General features: G+C 32.4%; 1 protein-coding gene across 1 annotated transcript in view; it reads left to right on the top strand.

The window, feature by feature from the left end:
* LOC143052162 (uncharacterized) overlaps positions 1-14,786 on the top strand; it is a 48,281-nt gene that overhangs the window by 20,715 nt on the left and 12,780 nt on the right. The window contains exons 13-24 of the mRNA XM_076225113.1: positions 246-371; positions 701-789; positions 4,637-4,715; positions 5,267-5,421; positions 5,939-6,079; positions 7,749-7,871; positions 8,713-8,899; positions 10,893-11,105; positions 11,888-12,506; positions 12,884-13,024; positions 13,512-13,620; positions 14,311-14,439. Of these exons, the coding sequence (XP_076081228.1) occupies positions 246-371; positions 701-789; positions 4,637-4,715; positions 5,267-5,421; positions 5,939-6,079; positions 7,749-7,871; positions 8,713-8,899; positions 10,893-11,105; positions 11,888-12,506; positions 12,884-13,024; positions 13,512-13,620; positions 14,311-14,439 (2,111 nt within the window). The remainder of the gene's footprint in view (positions 1-245; positions 372-700; positions 790-4,636; positions 4,716-5,266; positions 5,422-5,938; positions 6,080-7,748; positions 7,872-8,712; positions 8,900-10,892; positions 11,106-11,887; positions 12,507-12,883; positions 13,025-13,511; positions 13,621-14,310; positions 14,440-14,786) is intronic.

Raw genomic sequence — 14,786 nt, 5'->3', positions numbered from 1 at the left:
CTTTTTTCTGGGTAGGTAGCGTTTGGGCAAACAAACCTATTCTTTTTTATGGCCTTAGCAAGCAAAATTTAACATTGCCATTCAAATAGATATTGGCAGACAGTTGATTTGTGGGTTAAAATTTGAAGTGAGAGATGGCCATTAATTTTTTTTTAAATTATATATACCCTCATGTATCTTTTGTTATACAGGATAATAAATGTTTTCGCCAATAAATGGTAATTGTATGTTTTAAAAATTTACAGGGACAGTTTGCACCAGTGAAGGGGAACTATAGCCAAGAATTGAAAGACCTTATAATGGATATGCTAAAACAAGACCCTGATCTGAGACCTTCAGCTTGTGAGATATTAAATATTAGGATTCCTGAGGTAAGCTGTGAATCCTACTGATTATGGATATGTTAAAACAAGACCTAGATCTCCCACTTTCTTCTGAATTTTATAAATAGAGAAATACTTTATTACATTTTAGTCGTTGGAATGAAGTAGGTTAAAAAAAGATAACTTCATTTCAGGACAAATGATGTTAGTATTAGTGCAACTCCACTCATAAAATTCAATTTTGTTTGCTAAAGTTGGAAGTAATGACCCTTGCCTTTTTAATTCAAATCAAAATGCTTATTATTTTACTTTTGTTATATAAATGCCTCCTAAGATTGGCTTAAATGAACTTTTAACAACAAATTTGTCATTTACAGTTGATGCAGAAATATGAAGAATCTCAAACAGATGAAGATTCATCTCACCAAAACAGTTTGAGTGAGAGTCGGTCAAAAAAGAAAACAAGGTCAGCATATTAGCTTAAAACAAGTAACATCCCTCGACTCAAGGTACTTGGTTAACGCCCCGAGATGATGTTTACATTCTAAAAGAAAAATGTTTAAATACAGTAAATTCAGAATTTTTTTCTGATTATTTTATTCATTCAAAAAGCTGTGACAGAAAAGGTATAAAAAAAGTGGTGTTTAAAAATTTTGGAAGCATAATTTGCATGCAATACTGTAAATTCATAAATTACTGTGAGGTTTTAATTATTGCAAATAATGCGACAGAGTTGTAAACGCAATAATTTAAGGTGGTACCTTGAATCGAAGCGTTTTTATTGACTTCATCAGTTTAAATCTTTCACATACCTTAAGTGAATCAACTGAAATAGACACTTAAGTGTTCAAAAAATGTTCAAAATCTTTCGTTAGATTAACTTGAAATTTGAGGCCAAAATCGGACCTACTCCTTTCTACCAATCATTTGCCAAGAACAGATTTTTTCACTAGTGAGGAGAATATATTTTCTCACACAGATTAAGAAATATGATACATTGCAAAGCAGAGAAAATACTTTTTACAAATGTATAGTGTAGTAATTATCTATTTTTATGACATGCAGTGCCTTGGATACTAGGTATCTGAATGTTGTCTAATCCAGCATGTTTGTTGTTATCTAATTATCTAACAATGCTGTTCATACAGGCAAAGTTAAATCAGTAAAAAATAATAGAGACTTAGAATGAAATATGTCGGTGCTTTGCTTTTGCTGCAATTGGCATTTCATTTGCGCCAAAAAATTCTTTCATTTGCGTCAAAACAGAAACATTTCATTTCCGCCAATATTACAGGTAAGTACAGGTAAAAAGTATAAAAAATCCTTTTTTTTTTAAAACTTATATAATAATAAAGACAGTTTTTGTTGGCATAATTTAACATATTCCTCAGGTATCAGTCATCATAAAACTAAACGAGTCATGTTAAAACTTTGTTAAAACACAGTTCTGTTATAAATTAACATGATCATTACACGTAATATAAAGCCTAAAAGAAAGCACTTCACACTGGAGTAAAATATTGGAACAGTTCAAAGCATGATACACTATAGTAAAGTTATAAGTCTGTTCTGGTTAAGCGACAGTCCTCATGTATTCATGTCTGGAAATTTCGCTTCTTATGTGCATACCATGTTAGTCTATATATCCAAAAGATAGTCTATTTTTTTCTTTTCCCATCGTCGAAATGCAGTCCATATCAGCTGTTATTCTGGCTTTCCAAATATTTTTTTTTTTTATACACCTAAACGACTTGTCTCAATTTTTCAAAACATATGATTATCTATATATGTGGTGATCATAAATTACAGACTTATTTCCTCTGTTAGTCTCTGAATTGACAATGTCTAAATTGACAGCTCAAACATGTGAAAACTACACATAATTTAAAACCTTTGTAACTCTCAGTTTTGTATCAGTAAAGAGTATAAACTCACTCAATTATCCAAGGAGAATACTGTAGCGACAAACCTTTTAGAGCAATGAATATTCAACTTTTCTGTTATATTATATCTTACCTGTATTACCTGTGAAATGGTGCAAATGATTTTTTTTTTTTTGGCGCAAATGAAATGTAACCTTGTGGCGCAAATGAAATATAACCTTGTGGCGAAAATGAAATATAACCTTGTCGCGAAAATGAAATATACCGTATTTATTCTAATAAACGCCCCGGGGGCGAAGACAATTTCCGAAAGGGGGGGCGTCAATTAGAGAAACGAATTTCGTACCTTACTTCATTGACCTTTACCTGAATTTTGTTGAAACAGACTATAGTAACATACACTTGTTTCTTATTGTCTCTATAATCTATAAATAGCGTTTATCGGTTATGTGACCTCATCAAATAATTTGTTAAAATTTTGGAATGAACAAATGTTAACATCAATGGAACATAATTTCAACAGCATACTGTGTAACTGACAGATCTATTTTTGGAACTTGTACACACTGTGTTGGATTATCGGAGTGGATTAAAACATGGGCATTATTGATTTTTCGTTTAGTGTTTCTGAGTGACCGGGTCGATGTCTTTGAAATATTGTAATGGGTTAGTTTCAATTTTATTTTTTTAACTACAAAATGGGGTCGTTTATTAGAAGTCAAAAGTTCTGAACGCACGATTTTCGGTAGGGGGGTGTTAATTAGAAGGGGGGCTTTAAATGGAATAAATACGGTAACCTTGTGGCGCAAATGAAATATAACCTTGTGGCGCAAATGAAAGATTGGTTTGTTAAAAATTGGCGCAAATGCAATGCGCCCAAATATGTTAAGTTAATCAACACAGTTATATATAATAGTCAAATTTTTAAACAGGAATAACATAAAATTTTACATCTGGAAAAAATACTCTTGGCCCAAAAAAATAAAAATTGACCCCTTATTTTACTTTTTACTTTTTTTATGAATATCTTAAAATTTGGAAGTTGCTACCAATATCTGATCATGAACAGCTAGCTATATGTCAACTTCAACTTTTCTTTTTTAACAGAATAAGTGCATGATTTGCTTTATAAACAAGTTTAATTAGAAACATATATTAAAGCTGTGGATGTCAAATGGACATTCGTTGTTCAGTTTGGTACTTTGCTTTGTTTCACATCTATTTAATATTATGCTGTAGTTTACTTGCATTAAATATTGTACAATTATATCTAACAAAGTTTCAGTGTCCGATCACAAGATGATGGAGCTTTTGAAGTTGCAGTGATAGGTCACTAGAATAAAGTAACACTTTAACATTGATGGTATAGAATTTCTTGCATACATCATTTTTATAAGGGACAAGGAAAAACTGGAAACAAAAAAGATTATCAATATAAACATATCACCATGTATAAAAAAAGACAAATAACAAAAAGACAGACAACCATTTACGAAAAACTCACAGAAAACTAAACATTGAGCTAAACTAACCAAACTATAAACTATGTAAACTCAATGCAAGTAAAATTTTGGCTAGTATAATTATGTTTATCATATATTTAGCATTGATATGATAGCTTTTGCATATGTGTAATGAGCGGAAGTACATAAGCCATAATTTCCCACCCAGGGTGATAACCCATATCAGGTGCATCTCATGCACAAAACCCATAATAGTGCCTTTCGTGCAAGTTACTTCCGGTGTTTCCAGTATTGGCTGTTTACAGGAACTTTTGTTGGGATAGTTTAGGACTTGCTAACAAATGCCATTGACAATTATGAATCATTTTATAGTACAACAAACATGGAGTAATAATGATCATAAAACTCTTCCAAATTTTCAATGTTTCAAAATGCCTCTATAGCAAATGTTACCATACATATATATGTAGGTAGTGATACTGTTGTTGGACAATTATAGTATATTTGATTCATAATTTAACTTCTTTATAAAGTTTTTGACTGTTTTATTTATTGCATTTGTTTATTTGCCTTACATAAAATTATTGTCGGAAGTATATGATAAAGCGATTAATACATGGCCTTTTCCATATCAGCCTGGGTATCATCCCTCGACCCATATCAGCACCTCGACTCCGTCTCAGGCTGATATGGGGGTCTCGGGATGATACCCAGACTAATATGGAAAAGGCCATGTATTAATCTCTATATTAAAGAGAGTATTTAAAAAAAAAACAAATGATAGTGTGACTGAAATATTAGTATTGTATGGAATTTCAAAACTTTGGAAGTTTAAAATTCTAGATTGATAAGTAATAAGATATTTTCTGTCATTTGCATATAAATTCTTCTTTTTTATTTTGTTCTAAAATGAAATAAGCTACAAATGTATTACAATTTTTGAATTTATTATTTAATTTTTATTTAGGTCAGTGTTGTATTATTTTGAATGCTGTACAGCCTCCATTACTCCTGTGGACTTACCTTCAAAAATCAAAATTATACATGTAAGTTACTTTTATCATATATGGGGGCCTCTGTGGTTAAATGGTCTAATAAAATTGAGAAATGAAATTGGGAATATGTCAAAGAGATAACAGCCGAAGTCCACCAATGGGTCTCCAAAACAGCAAGGAAATCCTGCACCCAGAGGTGGGCTTCAACTGAACCCTAAATAAAATTGTGTACTAGTCTAGTGAAATTGGTCATTACACTAAACTCCAAAACATATAAATGAACTAAAATTAAAAAAACATACAAGACTAACAAAGGCCAGAGGTTCCTGATTGGCTGAAAAATGAGGTGGTGTTAAACATGTCTTGTGAGATCTCAACCCTCTCCTATACATCTTGCCAAAGTAAAATAAAGAAACACATAGCAATACGCACAGTATATTATTATACTAAAAACAAAAATTTCGGGTAAAGTAAAGCTACATGTATGGTATCATTTGCCTTTCAGATAAAAAGTAATTCATTTTGCTACTGGTAAATTTATTCTTTTTAAGTTAAAAGATTTAAAATTTATACTATCATAAAAGTTTATTCCCCTTTTTTAGGCAGCAACTGGAGAAGATCATGTGATTGTTATATCCACTGAAAAAAGAGTATTCTCCTGGGGCAAAGGTCGTAGAGGTCAGCTAGGTCATGATGATACAGAAGATAGAGAGAAGCCTGCTCTAATTGAAGGTCTTACTGGCAAATCAATATCAAGGTAAAATAACTGTTGATTGTGGCTTTTTATTTCTTATGAGCACATGTTTTAAAATTACTGTAGATTCATTTTTTTTCCTGGCCACCAATTTTTGGTGTATTGAGGAAAACTTATTTTCTCAGATTTTTTATTTTATGGATTTGGCAAAGTCTGCATACATACCTTTAGAAAATTTGTAATTTGTTGTACATTTACATTAATTTTGTGGTTCAGCTGTTCCCGTAAAATCCATGAAAATTGGTATACAACAAATAATGATGGATCCATAGTATGTATTAAGACAAGGTAAAAGTAATTGGACAATATTGGGAATTTAAAACAAACTGAAGTTTATTTTTCAAAAATTTAAAGTATAAATAATATGTTGATTAGGTTAACAAGGGAAAGAACCAAACAATCACTTAAAGCAGACTGGAATCTAATTACAATGAACAATAGGTACCAGTGTTATTTTTTTAATAAAGAAGTGGTTATCTATATATTTCTGCTGTACAACATAATTTTCATGATTTAACAGAGCTTACTGTGGAGATGGGTTCAGTGTATTTGCCAGTGACAACGGTATAGTGTTGACTTGTGGTGATGGTAGCTCTGGATGTCTAGGACATGGCGACTGGAAAAATACAAACAGACCAAGACTTATAGAGACATTGCTCAGGTAATTGTATATAACTATAAATTCAAAAAGTATTAATATGCTGATGCTGATGTGCACTCTTCGAATGATGCACTAACAATTTAACATAAAATTGAGAATGGAAATGGGGAATGTGTCAAAGAGACAACAACCCGACCAAATAAAAAACAACAGCAGAGGGTCACCAACAGGTCTTCAATGTAGCGAGAAATTCCCGCACCCGAAGGCGTCCTTCAGCTGGCCCCTAAACAAATATATACTAGTCCAGTGATAATGAACGCCATACTAATTTCCAAATTGTACACAAGAAACTAAAATTAAAATAATACAAGACTAACAAAGGCCAGAGGCTCCTGACTTGGGACAGTTTACATTAAAACATCAAATTCGTAACAAAGTAAAGTATAATATCATTTTTTTAAATTTAATTTCAATCATTTGGATGGCCATCTGATTACCATAATTGCCTTTTGTGACTTAGTCTTAATCAATTAAAATCGGGATCAGATATAAAATGTCCGGCTGGCTCAAATATTTTTTGGAAGCCTTGATTTATAGGTGCATTTTTTTGGCAATTTTGACTAACTGTTAGAAACTGTTAGAAAAATCTGCATACCACAACAATTTAAAATGTTCTTAAAATATCTAGATATTTTCTGTTGCAATCCATGAGAAATCAAAGGTTGGTGGTACTTTCACCCTTTTCAACCTTATTATTTTATTTAATACCCAAATAATACCAATGCAAATATAAAATAAAAGTCTGAGTCAACCTTTTCCTGTCATATTTTAAAAATCAAATATCTTGAAAAGGAGCTCCATGACCTATCAATATTTTTAGCTTATTTTGTTTCTTAACTAATGCTCTTCCAACTAAAAGTATCGATTTTAAATTCTTGATTTTTTTAAATTTCATCTTAGTACATCCTTAAGAAAGTAAACAAATCTTCATTGTTATGTTTTTTTATCTCATGGTCTGCATGATAGTTCTTCTGAATTTAAAACTATGAAAATATACAGCATCAAGTATACTAAAAAACACTTTATACTGCAATCAGCTGTTTTACTATACAGATAAAGCTATACGTATAAACGTTAGCTTTATACGTCAATGACCTCAACTAACCTATAAGCCCCGCCCACTTACTGGAACTACTGTATTTTATCAACAACGTCACGTCACAACCATGACAACGTGTAGTAACAAAGGTCAAACTTTAATGATTTTAAACTTGTTATGTCTTCAAATTGGTAATTTATATACCATGTTTATTAAATGTTATTAATTAAGTTCATTTTCTCTTTCTAATTCCTTAAAATGTCAATGTTTTACCGCCTGGACTAGGCTCATAGGGAAATACCCCAAAACGGTACCCCAAGAGGGAAATTCCAAACACTTTTTTAACAATGTTTGTTACATATTTTTTTTTTTTTTTTTTTAATTTTTTATCGATTTCAGTATAAAAACAATATACGTATAGTGTCTTGAAATATGAAATTTATTTGTATTCGGCACGAAACAGGGGAAATGCTCGCTAGAACCTTGCATTTCCCCCATTTTAAGCCTCATACAAATAAATTCCATATTTCAAGACACTATACATATATTGTCTAATTATATTCATAAAAAAAAAGTTTAACTTGTATACATTATAGTTTTGATGTTTAATTAAATTTTCATACATTATAGTATTGATGTGATTGCTGTAGCCTGTGGGAAGAAGCATGTTGTAGTAGTTGGGAGTGAGGGAGAGGTTTTCTCCTGGGGCTGTGGTGCTGACGGACGTCTGGGGCTAGGAAACGATGATGATCAGTAAGTTTAAAAGGCAGCAGAAATTATTCTACACTTTTTGACATAATTGCCTTTTTTTGTTGATTTAGTTATGATTCCATTATTATACATAGAAATTGTCCTCTGGTACATCAAAAGAAAGGTGCAAGATATATACCAATGGGACATTCAAACTCAGAATTGGAAAATGAATTGACAATGCATTGCTATAAAAGAAAATGTTCCAACAAACAAACAACAGTAGACAGAAACACATCATAGAAAACTTAAGTCTAAAACTAAGCAACTCCAGCCCCACCATAACAGGGTTTGATATTAGGTACACTGAAAGAGTACAAGCAGATCCTGCTCCACAAGTGGCAACCTTATCTTGCTCATGTACACTCCTGGTGATAATTCAAATTTTTTAGGTGATATTCAGAAATAACGGGAACAGCATTCAATGTTTTGTTTTCCATGACAAAATAATTGGGTCTGTGGTGCCAATAGACACAATAGAGTTAGGGGGGAAATTAAGTGACAGGAGACATCAAAGAGACAAAAATAATAAGTTGATAAAAAATAAAACCAATAGCACGGCAAAACATGATAAAAAGGACAAAAGAAAAAGCTGGGATTTGCCTTGAAAATCATATGTGCCAAATTACTTATCATTGCATATGGATTCATTTAATTTGGTGGGTACCAATTTTCGTGGTTTGAGGAACACTTGCATATTCAAGGATATTTAATTTTGTGGCAAAGTCTGCATACTGGTACATTCCTAAAGAAAATTTCTAATTGGTTGAACATTCCTGGTTCTCCTGTACCCACAAACAACGAATATTAATGAATCCACAGTTCTTGTATTTTTAATTTTCAGGTGTATACCGACTCAGATCCTGGTAGATGATAAGGTTTTGATAAGAGATGTAAGATGTGGCGTGGATGGGACCATGTTCATTACAGATGTGGGCAGTGTCTTTGCTTGTGGGAACAACTTAGACAACAAACTGGGGCTTAACAACAGATTTGGCTTCATCATGGCCATGAAAAATATCTTCACTAAGGTATGTATTTATACTCTGTATCTTCCTCCTTTAGTAGGACTAGGAACAATGCCATCATTTCTCATGAAATATATTTTCACTAAGGAGGGCCCTCATGGGGTTTTTGATTATGTGATTACTTGGCCGTTTTTTTAATGATTATTTGATTATTAAGCCAAATATTTCATGATTATTTGATTACCTAGGACTGTATTTTTAGTTTATGATTATTTGATTACTAAAGATAAGCAAATATTTAATGATTATGTGATTATATTGGCAAAGAAATGGTGATTATGTGATTACTAGGACCCCCCCCCCCCCATGAGTGGCCTCACTAAGGTAAAATGTATGCCTGAAATTAAAAAGTGTATCTGTAGAAAAGTATCAGCCTAAATGAATTATGTCACAATAATTGATTCCTTAGTTTAAATTGGGACTTGGTAATGTCAATGCTTTATTTATTTTTTGTATAATATATGATATGAAATCATACATTTAGTTATAAAATTATGTTTACTGTTTTACCATAACTTTTGATGTATTGACTTTTTGCAATTTAATGATACATACAAAAGTATGATGTATAACAAAACTCATATCAAGAAAACCATATACTTAGATATAGGAAGATGTGGTGTGAGTGCCAATGAGACAATTCTCCATCCAAATAACAAATTTAAAAAAGTAAACCATTATAGGTCAATATACGGCCTTCAACACGGAGCCTTGGCTAACACCGAACAACAAGCTATAAAGGGCCCCAAAATTACTAGTGTAAAACCATTCAAACGGGAAAACCAACGGTCTAATCTATATAAAATTAAAAAACCAAGAAACACGTATAAATTACATAAACAAACAACAACTACTGTACATCAAATACCTGACTTAGAACAGTTGCAAACATTTGCAGCGGGATTAAACGTTTTATACTTGTATGAAAACTAGTTAGACATGTCAGCTCAATTTTCTGGCTCTATATTTTTTTATTTTTTTTAATGATAAAAATACGAGTGAACCAACACCTGAAGTGGTGATCGGGCGGTAGGGTAAAAACGAGTGGATACCACTAGGTATTCCCAGTCATCTTGAAAATAAAGAATGTGTCGACACTTGCGTTGTACCTTACGACCAACAGCATGGATGATACCACAGACCAATACCAAGATTCCCGATCTTTTCCTGAAAATGATCAAGATTCTGCACTGTCCAAGAAGAGAAGGAGCAAGAGAAGAAGAAACCGCTACAACCGCTGATAACACTAATAAGAAATCAAGACCACCTAGCTGAATTTATGACACTACGCAAAATTAACATAAAGATTTAACAGAGTATTACAATACTTTACCACCAGTTTAGAAAGAAGAAACCTGCTGGAAGCCCTTACAGATTCAACATCAAACCACAGCAAAAGCTTTAATCATTAACACAACTCATATTTAAATATTTACGGATCTACCACTATTTTAATTTCCAAAATGTGCGACGATCATACACTTCACACCATTACCGACGCAATTGGAAGCAGTAACTCGAGGGTCCCAGAGCGAAGCCAGTTGGCTGTACGGAATGAATAGTGAGGTGTTGTCCAATTTGGAATTCACTGACATGATTATTAGATAACAATAACGTACAATACCACCAAAGACCTCCCATGAGATTAACTACACAGAACGGGATAGATGTCAACCACACGAGATGCTGTTACCTTTCAAGAAAACACTAACATTTCTATTTATATATTTTCTATTTTAATTTACTTTCACTTTCACTTTCTATTCATAAAACGTCACCATAACTACTATTATGTAACTTACACTTCCGGTTAAAACCGCTAACCGCTAAATTCATACTTCACTGTCATATTTCTTTGTACAATTGTCCTGATGATGCCTATCGATTAGGCGAAACATGTAGACCAAATAAACAGATACTATGCGGTAAAAACATGAGTGTTGTTGTCTTTATTGTCGACACATTTTTTTTAATGGTATATTTTGAATTTTTCCAGACAGAAGTAGAAGGTCAGAAGGTCCCTACACCAGTCAAGGCCATCAAAGGTGTACTGGATATCTCCATGGGATCGACCCATACAGCTGTAATGGTGAAACCAGGGCAGATATATACTTTTGGTAGGAACACAGAAGGTCAACTTGGAGCTAGTAATGTCAAACAAATTGGTGGTTATGTAGAGGTCAAGGCCATGAAGGATAAAACTGTTAATGTAAGAGCTGTGAATGTCATGTTTTGTAATAGACTATACATAATATAATAAACATAGTAAAGTATTTGGAACTTTTAGATGGTAAATTAAGGTATGGCAATGAGTTTAATGTTAAATAAATACTCCTAGACTCGATGAATAAAACTGCTCATTTCAGGAGAGTGGAGTTTCCTTGATTTTAATTCAATTGTTATGATTATGATAATTTAAACATTTTATGCAGATCTGATCTTCAACAACAGATAATCAATAAAAAGTAATGCACCCATGCTTGTAAATTGCTGTCAGGCATGTTAAAAACAGGTCTACAGAACAAAAGAATTTAACTTAAATATTCTTAAAATTGAAATTTAGTTCAAAAGATTCATTTATGTTTGTGTGTACCAATTTCATGAATCGAGGAAAACTTGCATTTTCATGGATACTGTAAACCAACTTATTTTTGCGTCTATCGCGACTAGAAAAGTATCGGGAATATAAATTGCCGTGAATATGTAAATCTTGGATCTATTCTCATTTAATTACATCAAACATATTTGAGAATCGGGAAATGGGTTAGTAAGGGCTAAAAGGGAAATAAAGTATCCGCGAAAATAAGTTGGTTTACAGTATTTGATTTTGTGGTTATGTATACATTCAGAAGAAAAATTATTATTTCGTGTACATTGGAATTCGTGGTTTTTGTGTTACCACGAAATCCACAAAAAATGAGTATGCAATGTATAATAATGAATCCACAGTATTTGTGAAGACTGACATTACACATTATTATTTTTTTTCAGAGAGTGCAGTGTGGACATCATTATACAGTTGCCAGTACAGAAGATAATGAACTTTATTACTGGGGACTAAGATTTAAAAATCCTACTTCATTTTATTTAGAGGATAATGACAGCCATTCAAGTACCAACGGCAGTGTTATAAATACTGGGGATTGTAGATTAGAGAGTATTACTCCTCGTAAGGCTGCGGGAGGTCACTCCCGACAAAATAGTTCATCGAGTGTTAATGAAATAATAACGAGTGACAAGGGAAGTAAATCTTTGCACACTCGTCAACTAAGCCACGGAAGTGGTATGGATAGTTTCCTTCAAAAGGACAAAGAAACTATGTTGAGGCGTGATTCTGGGAATCATTCTCGGCATGCCAGTTCTACTGATTTACGGAGAGAATCTGGTTCCCTGACTAAATTACAATCTAGTCCTAGTGTAGGTGAAAACAGTGCTGCAAAAAGAGATTCAGGAAATAGTTCTCGTCATGCTAGCTCAGTGGACTTAAGAAAGGATTATGGTTCTCAGTCTAAACTGGCAACCAGTAAGACACATTCCCGACAAACAAGTTTAACAAGTGTTTCTAGCATAGTTAGTAACAAAGATTCACTTAATCACAGTAAAGAAGAAGGTAATTTTATAATTTATCATATCAATTAAGACTTAGTGCACATGTTCATTTTGATGTGAACTATTTAATTTGTACGCAAAATTTGGGTTTTGACCCTGTAAATGGTTCAATTGAGATAGAAATATAGTGCTAGTAACCTATAATGGACACAAAGTGTTGTTTAAATTTTCCATACATGAATTAAGAATACATTATACCAGTTGCAAGAATATATAGAATGGAATGTTTACACTCTCAAAATATAAAGTATAATATGAAGTCTTAACCAATTACTGTTAAATTCGGGTGTAGAAAGAAGCGAAGGAGCCAAACAAAGCATCTCCCATCAAAAACAGACAAGCATAGATATAATCTGAATCAATTTATTCCTATTTCAGGTGTTGAAAGTGGGGGAGGTGTCAAACAAAGCCCCTCCCACCAGAGACAGACAAGTGTAGACAGTGCATTATCAGCCAGTCTGACTGACAGTGGATTTCCTTCTCAAAGCAATGAAACAAAACCTGGATTCAGACCTTTAAGTAAGTATTTTGAGAAACCAGAAAAAAGTTGACGGTCCCTTGCAAGAATTAAAAAAAAGAAACATTTCACCTTTGACATGTGTATTATGTTGTTTTTATTGATTATGTATAAAACTTTAAAAATCTTGAACTAATACTTGGAATAACTAGAATGGCTCCACTCACAAAAAAGCCTGAAACCATTTTAGGATAGAAAATTTTCAAAGTCCAAAGCCTGTAAATTTAGCAAAAATTAGCAGAGCAGAACAAAAGGTATACTCAATCTGTAACTTATCATCTATAGTAGACTAATATACTAAAAATCAGCTCGATTTATGAAGATTATTAAAAAAAAGTCTGTATAACTTTTCAGAATAATGGAATGATGGATAAGGATAAAACTTTATTTCCTGATCTAAGACAGTCTCGCCATGAAAATTAAAAGTTAGAAGATGGATTCATATTTGATTTTGAAGTACAAAGTTTAAACAGTTATTTATATTTATAGGTAGTTCTAGAAGAAGGACAGCAAGTGCCAGTAGTAAAGATAATAAAGACAAGGAAGATACACTGACAGATGACGCTGAAATTATCTACCCGCCAAAACATTTGCTCAAGTAAACAGTTATTTATTTCTTACATATTTTATTATAAAAAGGAAATGTGTGGTAAATGTCAATGAGAAATTAGTTCAATGATTATATTATAAGTAATTCCCAATATTTCTTCTTATGCAGGTGTTTGGTTTAAAAATTATAGTTGAAAATAAACTCATCATAAAAACGAGGACTAAAATTAGTATATACGCCAGACAACATTTCGTCTACAAAAGACTCATCAGTGACGCTTGAATCCAAAAAAAGTTAAAAAGGCCAAATAAAGTACGAAGTTGAAGAGCATTGAGGACCAAAATTCCTAAAAGTTTTGCCAAATACAGCTAAGGTAATCTATGCCTGAGGTAGAAAGCCTTAGTATTTCAAAAAATTCAAAATTTTGTAAACAGTTAATTTATAAATTTAACCATATCAATGACAATTTATGTCAGCACAAAAAGTGCTGACTACTGGGCTTGTGATACCCTCGGGGAAATAGGTTATTCCTCTTTCTTTACCATAATACTGCGTTGATGTCTTTCTTTATACTTTTTCTTTTTGCATCTATAGCAACATAGGATAGCTTCGTTTTGATAAAAAAAAAAAACATATATATACTTTTACCACAATTTAATAAAAAAAAAAAAATGATTATAAGAAAAGAAATTATCTCTCTTTACCACAATTTAAATCTTACATATGTTCCATTTTCAGAATAATGAAGAATAGTGCTGAACAGCTGACAATCAGTAGTTTTAACTGTCATGGGGAGAATCTATTTATACAGATGGAGACAACAGCGCCACCTCCAAAACGTAAAAGTAGAAAGAAAAGGGGAATAAGGTATTTATTCATGACACTAAAACACACTTTACAAAGCCAACAGTTGTATTGCTGGTTTTCATCAGAAGATCAACAGGAGGCTTCCAACATGGAGTAACAGCTCACACATCACACCAATATTAAGATGGCCAACCAAGGCCCTGTTCTAGATAATCTGCCTTTATGTGTGGTAGAAATACTCTGTATATTGAAGATAATATGGCTGTTTCTTTTGAAGAAAATGTTACAGTGGAAACATTTTAATTAGGACCCAGGATATTAAGTCTCTTTACCATGTATACTAATGATATAATTAATCAATTGTAGAAAAAGTTACAGTGGAAACACTCTAAATGTGCCACAGGAAA

Source organism: Mytilus galloprovincialis, chromosome 11 (genome assembly GCF_965363235.1).
Source record: "Mytilus galloprovincialis chromosome 11, xbMytGall1.hap1.1, whole genome shotgun sequence".
NCBI lineage: Eukaryota > Metazoa > Mollusca > Bivalvia > Mytilida > Mytilidae > Mytilus > Mytilus galloprovincialis.
Note: the sequence above shows the minus strand (reverse complement) of the source record. Positions and strands in the feature narration are given on the sequence as shown.